The following is a 13593-nucleotide window of genomic DNA, read 5'->3' on the forward strand; positions in this document are numbered from 1 at the left end:
CTCCTCCCCCTCGTATGTATATATTTTCTGTTAGGATGTTTGTTGACAGCTGCTCTCTGCTGAGCTGCCTCGTCGCTGCCATCTGCTGGTCAAAACCTGTATGTACCCAAGGACTGGGTGAACTACTAATTGCTACATTAAATTAATCAGATACCTGGTTGAAAGTGAAATGCTGTGTACATCCCTGCATTAAATGAATGGAAGTGTCAGTGTTTCTGTAGAGGAGATGTAACGCCTGCTCTTTTCGGCACTGCGCAGCCGTGGAATCGCAAGGCCATAGATTTAGAATAGATATAGAAAGGGCACATTGTGGTGTATCATAATTAATTAGTTGAATATATAGGATATTTCATTAATATTTGAAGCTCTCCTCTGATGATAGCATGATTGTCTCCTCCGGGCCCTCAGGCTGTAGGGTCCAGTGCCCCTCCTGATCAGCATGCTATAGCTCACATGCCCGTCTCTGTGGCTCTCTGTACATCTGCCCCCCCCACACACACACACAAACACACACACAGTGCCTGGTCACAGGCCGGTCAATGGAGCCACTTTCTCAATTAGCTCTTGTCCTGATCAGCATGACGACAGCTCACATGCTACCATGTGTCTCATGTGTCTCTCCTTTCCCCTCCTCTCTCTGTCTCCCCTCTCTCTGTGTGTGTCTCCTAAACATCCCTCTCCTCTCTCCCCCCTGGCCTTTCTGCCACCCTGCCCTGGGCCACCTGCTGACATGATCTCAGCTAAACACCCCTCCCTCCTCTAACCCATTACCCCTAGCCCCCTTCTTCTGACACAAGCACACACACACATACATACACAGGCACATACATACACACACACACCCCTCCCCTTCTCTTCTTCATCCATGAGGGTATAAATATGTCATGTGTCTTCATTCTGAGAGACTTAGCCCCGTGGAAGGGCTGGTCGGAGTTCTGTGTTCTCTGTGCAATAAAGACTCTGTGAGAAATACCAAACTTTGTCGCTCTGAATATATCTGGTTCAGCTGGTCCATACTATATCAATTCAAGGACTTACGAGGGAAGGAAATCCCTAACAATTTGGAGGTTCCAGTGAGAATTGATGTGGGCCAGCTGTACCCAAGGACGGAACGAGAACTCCTGACATCGAAAGGAGGAAAGGAGGAATGGAAACACGGAGAAGACGGTGCAGAAGATCCAGACATTCACTACCAGCTGTCTGCAGTGCGTCTGAATCAGGGGTGAGATGCAGCAGTCCGAGATGAGACCACCAGACGACCCTCGACCAGGAGACAGGAAGGAGGAGACGGAGCACAGGCGGAGATGAACAGAGACAGGCTGGAGGAGGAGGCAGCTAAGCCGCAGGGGCCAGACCGCCGCCCCATATCCCCTCCGCCCAGGCACCGCAGCTAGGCAGCGCAAATCATCGACGACGAGAACGGGAGGAACGGCAGGAGGCAGAGCTGAAGAGACGGTGGGCCAGCTGAGGAGAGGTGGAGAGGACAGCCCAGAGACACTGAGGCAGCAGACGAGAAGAGACACTTTTGCCTAGGGACCGCGCCCTGGAACGGGAACCAGCTCAGGAAGGAGACCCACGCCCTAGAAGACGGGACCTGGGGTACACTGTAATAGAGGGGGGGTTGTATCCTATGGGTTAGGTGTACCTGAGTAAGGGGGGTTCGGGGGTAGGTGTATTCTTCTGAAAAGTTGCAAATCTGTGTCTTTTTCTTCTTCTCTCTCTCTCCCGCTCCCCCCCCCTCCCTCTATCTCTCTCTCCTCTCTGAACGTTGTTTAGTTTTCTTATGATGTGTTTAATGGTTGATAATAGGCAGGTATGGTCCATTAACACTATGATCGCCGTGGACGAGTTTACACGTCATTCCTAGCCATGCTCATTCTGCCGAAGACGCCGTAACTCGTCTTTGATGTCAATATTTCAAAAATCTGTCATCGAAATCATATTTCCTTTCCGGAGCCCTGAGACACACTGCAAAGCTCCACTCAACTCTCTAGCGGTTCAAGAGCGCCATCTGGTGGCCGATCGGCAGATCGCCAACCGGAACTTAACCTTTGAACCGGTAGTGCTCATCCATATGTGGTCCGGGCACTCGCTATCGTTAGAGAGACTCCGTATCGACACAGTGAAAATCGATCGGTGCAAATAACTCGAAGAAACAACATGATTTGGACGTATATACTATTATACAACCTGGAAATGGATCGGGCATTTCTCCATCCCATAATAGAAAAAATTCTGTTCCACGCTCATCTGCCAGCGGCGCGAGGAAGCCACGGTAAGATTCAGCGTTATATTCTAACGTGTTCCATATAAACTGCTATGATGAACATATGACCCACTCTGGATGAATCATCTAACGCTGCCCACGGAATTATAAACGATCCCCCGCCCATCCGGTCATCATCAGATGATGCGTAGAAACTTCTAGAACCACGTCCAGTTGACATTTTTTATCTCGCACAGATTCCTACCAAACTGTATTTGATCATCAATATAATGCATTTAGGGCTATAAATCACGTTCTGAAGAAAGCTGCAGAAAACGATAAAAACATACTTATACTTTAGACCATATTTTAGTATGAATATGTGAATGAAAAAGTTTAACGTTGCTACACCCTGAACAATACATATAGGACATTGAATGGGCCCTAATAATGGCAATTTAGCAATAGAATTTAAAAAGTTATAGCCCTGCAAAGAAGGGGAACTTCTCCATAGACAAATAGAGCTGGCGAGGGATGGTAAATTATGAATTTAACCCATGGCGATTAAAGTGTTAATGAACTGTTGTGTTGACATAAATTAAATTAATGTCAAAAGGGGGAATTATAGGATATTTCATTAATATTTGAAGCTCTCCTCTGATGATAGCATGATTGTCTCCTGCGGGCCCTCAGACTTTGTCGCTCTGAATATATCTGGTTCAGCTGGTCCATACTATATCAATTCAAGGACTTACAAGGGAAGGAAATCCCTAACAAATACAATAGGATTTTTATAACGTTGACACAAATGAAGGAATATTTACACTAAGTTCTCTTTTACCTCTTATTTAATCCATTAATTAATTTAATTGTAGGTACTGTTTATATTGTACATAGTCCTGTGTGTTGTATATTGTGTCCTATGTTACTTTTGTGTTTATTGTCTCTTTCTATATACACCGTGGGAAGGGGGGCACGTAATTGAATTTTTCTGTATGTCTTGCACAAATTGGAAAATGACAAAGTTGACTTTGACTTTTAACGTCTATAGTGTCAGACACTAATTGTAATGTTAAAAACGGATACTGCTGTAATATAAAGTGAAATTGTACCATGCCTCAATGTATCAACTTTAAACATACACTAAATGTTAATGTTAGAAATGTTAATTTCCATTATTTCCACCATGTGCAACATTTCCTAAGAACAGCAACTACCAACTCCAAATCTGTGCTATGAGCTCAATTCTCCCGGTGCATGCAGAAGTAGAATTGCTGTCTTGTTTTGGATGAATGAGTAGAAATGAAAAACGGAAATCTTGTTTTATTAAAGTAGTTTTGACATTTAAAAAAAAAATCCAAGATTCCAGAAAAACGTCAAGGATGCTACACAAAAAAGTCAAGACTTATTTCCATTGTGGTCCTTGATATAGATATTGTTTCATTGTGTATTGATTAACTTTACATTTGCGCTTCATTACTTTACAAAAGTTATACTGGCACATGGGTCACTCTAATACAGCAATGGATTATGGGTAAATGCAACGTTAAAGCAGTGCCAATGTAAGACTGACTTTAAATTAAACTAATGACAATAATATAGTATAAAGTAGGGTATTATTTGGACTAAAGAATGGTGTTGTCTCACCCTACTCACATGTTGAGGGAGAGCACCATACATTATACACTGAGAAACCGAGAGTGAGCTCTCCGGGAACGGAGGTGAATTGCAGCCATTTTGTATAAATAAAAAAAAAATGGAAAAATATGGAAAAATATTTCACCAAGAAGGGTGAAGTACGGGAGATTCCCTGAAAAAACTGGAGCGTTGACAGGTATGATTTCAATATGTGCGTCTTCATCATGCATGCATGCAGACCTGTGTGGTGTGGACTATGTGTGGTTCTGTAACGTTACTCATACCTATAGCCTATAGGCCCTCCCATAGTCGAGCATACTGTACACAGAGCAGACTCCGCGGAGGTCCGCGCGGACTCTTTGAGCTTTGATCTCAGCGGACAGCAGACCCACAGCAGAGTCCAAGTGCGAAGCTCCTATTTTCTGACGCGCGGACGTCCGCGCCGCTGACTTGGTGTCACAAAACGCTGCGGCGTTTTGGTTGACATCGAACTGCATTTAATGTGACGCCGATCTGCATTTTACTCTGACCACTCGCTCCGTGCCAAGAGAGATGTTTGAATGGCTTTTCTAAATGAAGTGTGTAAAATTGCCAGTTTTATTTCGAAATATTGGAAACGGAGATAACATAGAATGTTATCTCCGTTTCCAATATTTTTAAATAAAACTGGTGCTTTTATTTCATGCAATGCGTGTTTGTCATTTCAGCACCACGCGCTGTCCACCTCAAGCCTATACATCGCTGCCTATATACCTGTTATTCAAGTGCGTAAAACTGCCCGTTTTATTATCGAAATATTGGAAATGGAGATAACATACTCTTTATTTTGACATCGGATGACGACGACATGACAGAAGTTGAACAGCGTGGGGACAATTGTGTAAACTGGCGCGTGACATGTAGGAAATTGGTCCGTGGAGGTCCGCTCGACTATGAAAGCTCAAAGAGTCCAGTGGACCTCCGCTGAGTCCAGTCCGCTCAACTATGGGAGGGCCTTATGTCAGCAGCATTGAGGCACGCGCAGCGCTGCTGACCCCCCCCCCCCCCCAAATATAATGAGCTCCCCCGAAGACCATGGTATCGTTCGCACACTGACCGCCCGGGATGTTCTAGCTTGTTTGCTGACAGGATTCGGGAAAAGTTTGGTCTGTTCCGAGGCAGCTCTCAGGGGAAGTACATACACCGGGAATTCACACTTTCTGCCGTAGAAGTGCTTTACCAGTCTATCTCACGGAGAAGATAAAACTGGGAACGAGGATACAGCAGGCTTGCCCAGTCAGAGGATTCTCCGGCGCTGCAGCTGGACCCTACTCCACAGATCCGCCCAAGCTTCAGCCATTTTAGCTACAAGGCATTTTTGTGACATATCCACCACCAGCTAGCTGGCTGCTAACTTAACGTAGTTAAGGACTAGTCGTCCGATTAGTTTTTTTTTTTTTTTTTAGCTATTGTATTGGTTGTAGTAGATAGCGAACACACCCCATTAAATATCGAATATGGAAATCGAAGGGCAGGGGGGGGATTTCAGCACAGACGAAATTCCAGAGGGCTCCAAAATAAACGCCAGCAAGAACCAGCAGGATGATGGGTGAGTCAATGTTGAGCAACTCCAGCAGCTAGCTTAACGTTAGCCGCAGGCGATCCCGTATTTGCTGTGTTTTCTACTTTAACCCGGGTAGAACAGCCAACACGGGATAGCCAGGCGAGTGATGACCCAGTTAGTTTTCGATATCTAGGTTATGGATCATTGGTTAAGTGTCTGTTGTTAACGGTGGAGGAGGGGGAGAAGCCCAGGGCGACGTGTCAACGAAATGACAGGAACCAGGAAGAACTTGGCTGATGATGATGATGATGCGATGATGGCTATTTCAAGTTTAAGTTGTTGCCCTAAATATCACTGTCCTCCTGGGGCCTAAAGACACCACTACCGCATCGTAGTTAGTTTGACCGACAGTAAGGTAACGTTAGCTGTAACTCCATACAAAGTCATTAAGTGTAGTACTAGGGAGTAGGGACTGTCTGACTATGAATTGAAAGTGGGGGACCCTGATGTAAACAAGACGAAAGTCTTTCTCTGGTCTGCATCCCCTTAACAATTGTGTGTATTGAGCTGTACTGTATTGTACCCATTCTGCAATCTGTATAAAGTTTTCATTCATTCATTCATTCAGAGAGAGAGAGAGAGAGAGAGAGAGAAGGGGTAGACTGACAGAGAGAGAGAGAAGGGGTAGACTGACAGAGAGAGAGAGAGAAAAGGGGTAGACTGACGAGAGAGAGAGAGAGAAAAGGGGTAGACAGAGAGAGAGAGAGAAGGGGTAGACTGACAGAGAGAGAGAGAGAGAAGGGGTAGACTGACAGAGAGAGAGAGAGAGAGAAGGGGTAGACTGACAGAGAGAGAGAGAGAGAGATAAGGGGTAGACTGACAGAGAGAGAGAGAGAAAGGAGGGGTAGACTGACAGAGAGAGAGAGAGAGAGAGAGAAGGGGTAGACTGACTGAGAGAGAGAGAGAGAGACCGCTGCTCCTTCCTTTCACTTTCATTTCACCGGCTGTCAGCGGGGTGCTGGAAGTTTAAAAGACACTATTTACATAGAGAGCTGTCCCCGGGGTCATTTATTATAGAGCAGTGGAATAATTGCTTTTTTGCAACACCGACCAGGGGATTTAACTGTTTCACGTCTATGTCACTCTCCCAATTTTGTATTCGCAGCAAAATGTTCATTGGTGGTCTGAGTTGGGACACCAGCAAAATGGACCTCACGGATTACCTGTCCAAGTTCGGGGAGGTGCTGGACTGCACTATCAAAACAGACCTGATGACGGGACGATCTCGAGGCTTTGGCTTTGTCCTCTTTAAGGATGCTGAGAGCGTCGACAGAGTATGTATTGACCAAACAAATTATAACAATCAAGGGCCTATAGAGGTTGTTTCAACATTGGGGGGGGGGGGCACTTTAAGCGCGGGGGGGGTCTGGGGTGGTCCTCGCCCCCTGGAAATGCTGAGCGTCAAACACTTAATTGCCTGCGTTCTGGTGAACTTTTATGAGTGGCATGTCTGCAAGGTTCAGATGATATGGTCCCGTAGGGGTGTCTGAAATAGTTGGTTAATAATATATATTAGTTACAGATAAGAAGGATATATAAATGTTTTGACCCGCTTATTTTTTACCTCTTTTTGAGGGGGACACATTGACCTCTCCTCAATATTGAGAGGGACATGTCCCCTGCAACCTCCTCTAAATCTATAACGGCCAATAACTTGCCACCACCACCACCACTACTACTATTGCTGCAGTTACTTATACCAAATTACACCAGTTGTCAGTGTAAGATAAGATAAGATGAATGAATGAATGAAAACTTTATTTAACAGATTGCAGAATGGGTACAATACAGTACGGCTCAATACATACAATTGTTAAGGGGATGCAGACCTGAGAAAGACGTTTGTCTTGTTTCCATCAGGGTCCCCCATTTTCAATTTATATAGACATTTATGACATACACAACATACATGACAGACATTCAGAAGGCACAACACATGCGACTGTAACAGTCCAGATTTGAACTTCCTCATAATAAGTGAAGTATAGATATAGATAAGATTGTCCTTTTATTGATCCCTTGGGGAAATTCAGGAAGGTGTAGCAGAGAAGCCCTGCCAGAGTAAATCGTTTAGACTTCACTTATTATGGCAGTCGGGTGGCGTAGCAGAGATTGCGCTCGTCACCAATGCAAGAGGCTGCGGTCTCGACTCCCGGAGTCAGCATTGCCTGCGGCATGGGCCGATCGTCATACTAATTTGTTTGGCTGAGTTAGCGGGAGGGAAGTCGTGGGTGGTAATCTGGCGTTGTGGACAGCGACACCTACAGGTCAGGTCTGGGCGCCTGCTCAGCGAAAGGCAGGAAGTGGTGAAGGCAGCGTGACCTCCCACGCGTTACACTTCACCAATGAGAGTCCTCGCTGCCAGGTGAAAAGAGAGCCGCTGGCTGTCTCCACATGTGTCGGAGGAAGCATGTGGTAGACTTCAGGGTTCCCTTGTACCGACCAGTAGGGGAAACATGCGCACAACGACCAGGTAGGGGAGGGGGCGAATTGGCATAACGACTAAATTGGGATGGGAGAAAAACATCGAAAAATCAGGCGGAGAAAAAGAGGATTAAAAAAAAAATACTTCACTTATTATGAGGAAGTTCAAATCTGGACTGTTACAGTCACTTTTGTGTTGTGCCTTCTGAATGTCTGTGTATCACATTTGACGGGGAAGGATGGAGACCCAACAAACCGCAGAAATCACAGTGGTGATTTATATATATCATCTGTTGTACTTTTGTTATAGATCTTCTTGAATCCGTACAGGTCTTGGAGCTGAAGGAACACAAGCTAGATGGCAAACTGATCGACCCCAAGCGAGCCAAGGCCATGAAGGGGAAGGAGCCTCCCAAGAAGGTGTTTGTCGGGGGCCTCAGCCCCGACACGCCGGAGGAGGAGATCCGGGAATACTTCGGCAGCTTCGGTGAAGTAAGTCGTCAATGAGCGGACGGTGGAAGGGCTGGGGCGATATAACGATAACGATAATTATCGCGATATATTTTAATAATCGATATCGGAAAAAAAATGAATTTCGAAAAAAATATAGAGAAATTTTTTTTGTGACCTGCAACAGGGCAGTTTTAAAACCAGAGACAGTGGACAGACTTGTCTTTCTTGCCTGCAACTTAAAGTAATGGCTTTGCTTGTCCAAATGACAATACTGACCAAATTGAGATTTATTTTTCTCTTTTATTTTGTTTGCTTTCTAATTTAAAATACAGTTTGAAACCGTCTGTACACAGTAGGCTATGTGTGCTAGCAGAGCTAGTCTCCAGTCATGAGTCACGGTCACCAAAAAAGCACCAAAAGATAGAAAAGAAACTAGCAGAGCCAGAACTGTTCAACTCCCCTGGAGCCACAGCCAGCAGAGAAGCCGGTTTACTTTCGCTTTCAAACCAGCTGCAGCCTGAGAACTGGAGTGTGAGGGGATGTAACACTAAAGATGGCGGCAACGACAAAGAATTGCTGCAAAATAATTTTTTTTTTTTTTTTTTTTTTATATATTCGATTTGTCTTTGTATTGATTTTTTTGTTTGTTATCGATATCGTTATTGCGATATAATTTTTGGCCATATCGATATGATCTATGGAAGAAATCCATATTGCGATAATCATAAGGACTTGTATATGGTAAATGGTGCATTTATATAGAGCTTTTATCCAAAGCGCTTTCCAATTTTGTTCCTCATATTCACCCGTTCACTCAAATATTCACACACCGACAGACACTTTTTGCAGTGTGGAGTTCTCTCTCCTGATTGGATAAAGTGGGAACAGGATACCAGGAAATGTATTTTGTGTTTACTGCAGAGTGGAGGGACTGGGAGAGACGCCTCTATACTTTCCGTAGCCGCATTTCTGGCAAGACGCTCTCTGATTGGCCGACGCCTGTTTCTACACTGGTTAAGCTTAGGCACTCTTTCGAAGTTGGTTAGAGTTTGTCTTAGAGCGTGACGGCAAGTTCTTTCGACGGTTAAGCTTAGGCACTTTTTCGAAGTTGGTTAAGGTTAGAGTTTGTCTTAGAGCATGGCGATAGAACGCCAGGTAGTTTGCAGGCTGTTCGACGCGGAAATGGGCAAAGACACAGCTCGTCACGCGATTGGGCAACAGTGGCCAATCAGATAGCGTCTGCCAGAAATGCGGCTACGGAAAGTATAGACGCGGGAGAGACCCATGTTACTGACCAGACACTCTTATCAGTGATGGCTGTCGGGAGTGTAGAGCTATTCTTTTAACATGTAGACCACTTATTTTAAAGGGGAACTATCTTATAAATGGCCTTTTTCAGTGTTTAGCATTGTTTCCTAGCTGTGTGGACTTATATTAATAGGATCTATGTCTCTAATTCTCATATTGGCGCATTCTTCCAATTCTCCTCTCACAATATTCACCCTCACTGAACTGAGTCATCTGAAAATGTGTATATCTGTGATGTCAGAGATTTCTCAGCTGCATAATAATGTGGCAGTTGATGTGGCAGTTGGCACCAGGCCACACAGTGGTTGGAGCCCAGCCTCAAAACGGCTTAAGATCTTGAGGTAGAAAAATGCTATTTTTGAGTACTTGATTAGAAATACAAAACAATGATTATTTTTGAAAAAAAAAAACTTACAGAGGTATTCCATAGACTCACAGGAATTGTGTAAAAGTGCCCAAATAGTGAAAGAAATAGTAAAATAGTTCCCCTTTAACAAACAAGAAAATACCACTTACGGCATCTTTAATCTCATTGAACTGTGGGGTGATGTAAAGTGTAACATAAAACAAAAAATTGCAATTTTCAGATGAAATTCCCTTGAATATTTCAGAATAAATGTTGTAAGAAATCTGAGTTACTACATGCTTGTTGTGATCAATTCTGTCACTATATCAATATCATGATGGAATTATATGATATTATGATCCCATCTAATGATGATAATAATACACTTTATTTGTATGGCACCTTTCATACAAGAATTGCAGCTCCAAGTGCTTCACAGCAGTAAAAAAAAAGACAGGCACAAAATTGGCAGATCAAGAGCAATGCATAAAGTGCATCAAAATAGACAAAGGCAAGACATAGAACATCAAATCACAGTTCTTCACACACTAGGATCTAACATCCCAATAGAATAGGCCTCTTTTGTTTACAGCTTGATCAGAACATTTCTCTCGGGGCCAACCTCCCTCTCAGGGCAAACCTCCCTCTCAGGGCGCAGTTCCAGGCCTTACTAGTGTCAATTATTGTAGAATGAAGCCTAATGAAGACTGTCCCAGGTCTTAATGAAGACTAATGAAGCCAGTGTTTCCCCTATATGCAATTCTTGTGACTGAATTAGGACCGCCGCTGCTATGAACTAGACTATTTAAAAAAAATTATATAAGAAAAATTATATATATATTTTTTTATCATTTCATTTGGGCTGTGGGGGTGCTTAATGTAAAAGACTGACCTGAGGAAAAGGCTGCAGGGTGAAAGCACTGCAGTCTAGTCGATTTTGTGTTTTGAGCACAAAGTTCATCATAGATCTAGCCTCTTTATTTTGCTCTCAAAGTGCACCAGATTGATGCATTTAACTTTAAAATGTAAAAAAAAAAAAAAGTTCCGGGGGGCATTCCGCACCGGGCCCGCAGAATTTTTTTCCCCAGGGGAAACACTGGAAGCCCATCGGAGGTCTTCTCCCTGCTTGAGAAGTGTTCTCCGCTGAAGCCCTCCCCATGCAGCTGCGTTGTATTCCGCAGATCGAAAACATCGAGCTTCCCATGGACACCAAAACCAACGAGCGACGAGGCTTCTGCTTCGTGACGTACACAGAGGAGAGCCCGGTCCAGAAACTCTTAGAAAACAGATACCATCAAGTCGGAAGTGGAAAGGTATTTGGAATTTCGGTATCTCCCTTTAAAATGTTATCGCGACGCACACACACAGCGAATTACAGATTAACCCATGACCTTTATGACCACGGTCCAAAGTCCACGTTTCAGAAGGAGCGTCTCGGTAGTCACCCGTTTGTCTGTCTGTCTGTCTGTCTCTCTCTCTCTCTCTCTCTCTCTCTCGCTTGTCTCCCTCCTGCTTGTCCCCCCCACCCGCTTGTCTCCCGGCCAGTGTGAGATCAAAGTGGCGCAGCCTAAAGAAGTGTACAGACAGCAGCAGCAGCACAGAGACAGAGGGAGCTACGGAGGAGGAGGAGGAGGAGGAGGAGGAGGGAGAGGAGGAGGCTTCAGGGGGCGAGGGCGAGGAGGTAATGTCCGCAGCTCCATCCCACTCTTGTGATAAGGCCCTGACACACCGTCTGCTTTCAACGGCTCGTAGGCGACCATTCCATCGCTTCTCTCGTCTTTTTTTCTTTTTGGGTAAATCACCGGTAGAAAAAAAGGCATGAGGGACACCGTGAAGCGTGTTCTGTGTAGCGTGTTTTGTTTCCGTGTAGCGTGTTCCACATTCCGTGTTCCATGTAGCGTGTTCTGTTTCCATGTAGCGTGTTCCGTTTCCGTGTAGCGTGTTCTGTGTAGCGTGTTCGCATTAGAGACGATGACTCCCCCGCGCCAGGAGGTGGCAGTAGTCTGTATTTGATCTAAAAAAAGGAAAACAAAATTGTATCACAGGAAGACAACATTGTTCACAGGAAGACAACATTGTATCACAGGAAGACAAACATTGTATCACAGGAAGACAAACATTGTATCACAGGAAGACAAACATTGTATCACAGGAAGACAACATTGTATCACAGGAAGACAAACATTGTATCACAGGAAGACAACATTGTATCACAGGAAGACAACATTGCATCACAGGAAGACAAAATTGTATCACAGGAAGACAACATTTTATAAATAGCGAGGTGCTTCTTCACTGTGTGAATCTCTGAATTTCTGAGTCACAGAAATCCAATCCAATAGAAGGTCAAGTAGTGTCTGACAAAGATCCACCTGTATTGCTCATCTTTGCACTTTACTGCTACGATATTTAGTCAAATTTCTTTTTGAGATGGTGCTACTAAACGGGTTGCACCAATGTAAATATAGCCCTGTTTATTTGATCATCATCGTATATCAGGTTCATTTCTCCTTCATCACCGGGAGGGAGAGATGTGTGTGTGAGTGAGAGACGGTCTCCAGTCAGCCAGCGCTCGCTCGCTCTCTCTGTCTCCCTCTCTCCCTCCCTCCCTCCCTCCCCCAGTGCCCTCGGTTGACACATTGATTTATTTTTTTCCGAAAGAGAATATAATTCCGATCCCTCTGAGCCACAGACGGCAGTGTCAAAATGAGGACATGGGGGACAGTTTAGACGAGTCTGCAGGCGATGGAGAAAAAGTCTTAAGTCTTCCCTACAGGAACACGGTGAGCTCAGTGAGGCAAGTGAGTTGCAGAGTCCTTTGGACTTCAGGTCAGGACTTTTCTAAATAAAAATACTTCAGTTCAGGTCTTTTCTAAATAAAAAGACTTCAGGTCGGGACTTTTCTAAATAAAAAGACTTCAGGTCGGGACTTTTCTAAATAAAAATACTTCAGGTCAGGACTTTTCTAAATAAAACGACTTCAGGTCGGGACCTTTCTAAATAAAAAGACTTCATGTCAGGACTTTTCTAAATAAACAGACTTCAGGTAGGGACTTTTCTAAATAAAAAGGCTTCCGGTCGGGACTTTTCTAAATAAAGACTTCAGGTCGGGACTTTTCTAAATAAAAATACTTCAGGTCAAGACTTTTCTAAATAAAAATACTTCAGGTCGGGACTTTTCTAAATAAAAATACTTCAGGTCGGGACTTTTCTAAATAAAAATACTTCAGGTCGGGACTTTTCTAAATAAAGACTTCAGGTCGGGACTTTTCTAAATAAAACTACTTTAGGTCAAGACTTTTCTAAATAAAAATACTTCAGGTCGGGACTTTTCTAAATAAAAATACTTCAGGTCGGGACTTTTCTAAATAAAAATACTTCAGGTCAGGACTTTTCTAAATAAAAATACTTCGGGTCAGGACTTTCCTAAATAAAAAGACTTCAGGACGAGACTTTTCTAAATAAAAATACTTCAGGTCAGGACTTTTCTAAATAAAAATACTTCAGGTCGGGACTTTTCTAAATAAAACGACTTCAGGTCAAGACTTTTCTAAATAAAAATACTTCAGGTCAGGACTTTTCTAAAATAAAAATACTTCAGGTCGGGACTTTTAT

At 43.9% G+C, this 13593-nt stretch overlaps 1 protein-coding gene across 2 annotated transcripts in view; it reads left to right on the forward strand.

Moving 5' to 3' along the window:
- Positions 1–5209: 5209 nt before the first annotated feature.
- The window catches only part of hnrnpdl (heterogeneous nuclear ribonucleoprotein D-like), a 35411-nt gene continuing 27027 nt past the window's right edge, over positions 5210–13593 (forward strand). For both annotated transcript variants that reach the window (XR_014620284.1, XM_084325386.1), the window contains exons 1-5: positions 5210–5432; positions 6553–6721; positions 8202–8363; positions 11160–11291; positions 11524–11659. Coding sequence is in view for 1 of the 2 variants with exons in the window: in XM_084325386.1 (XP_084181512.1) it covers positions 5341–5432; positions 6553–6721; positions 8202–8363; positions 11160–11291; positions 11524–11659 (691 nt within the window). In the remaining variant the exon portion in view is untranslated. The remainder of the gene's footprint in view (positions 5433–6552; positions 6722–8201; positions 8364–11159; positions 11292–11523; positions 11660–13593) is intronic.

Source organism: Notolepis coatsorum (assembly GCF_963971535.1).
Source record: "Notolepis coatsorum genome assembly, chromosome: 11".
Classification (NCBI taxonomy): Eukaryota; Metazoa; Chordata; class Actinopteri; order Aulopiformes; family Paralepididae; genus Notolepis; species Notolepis coatsorum.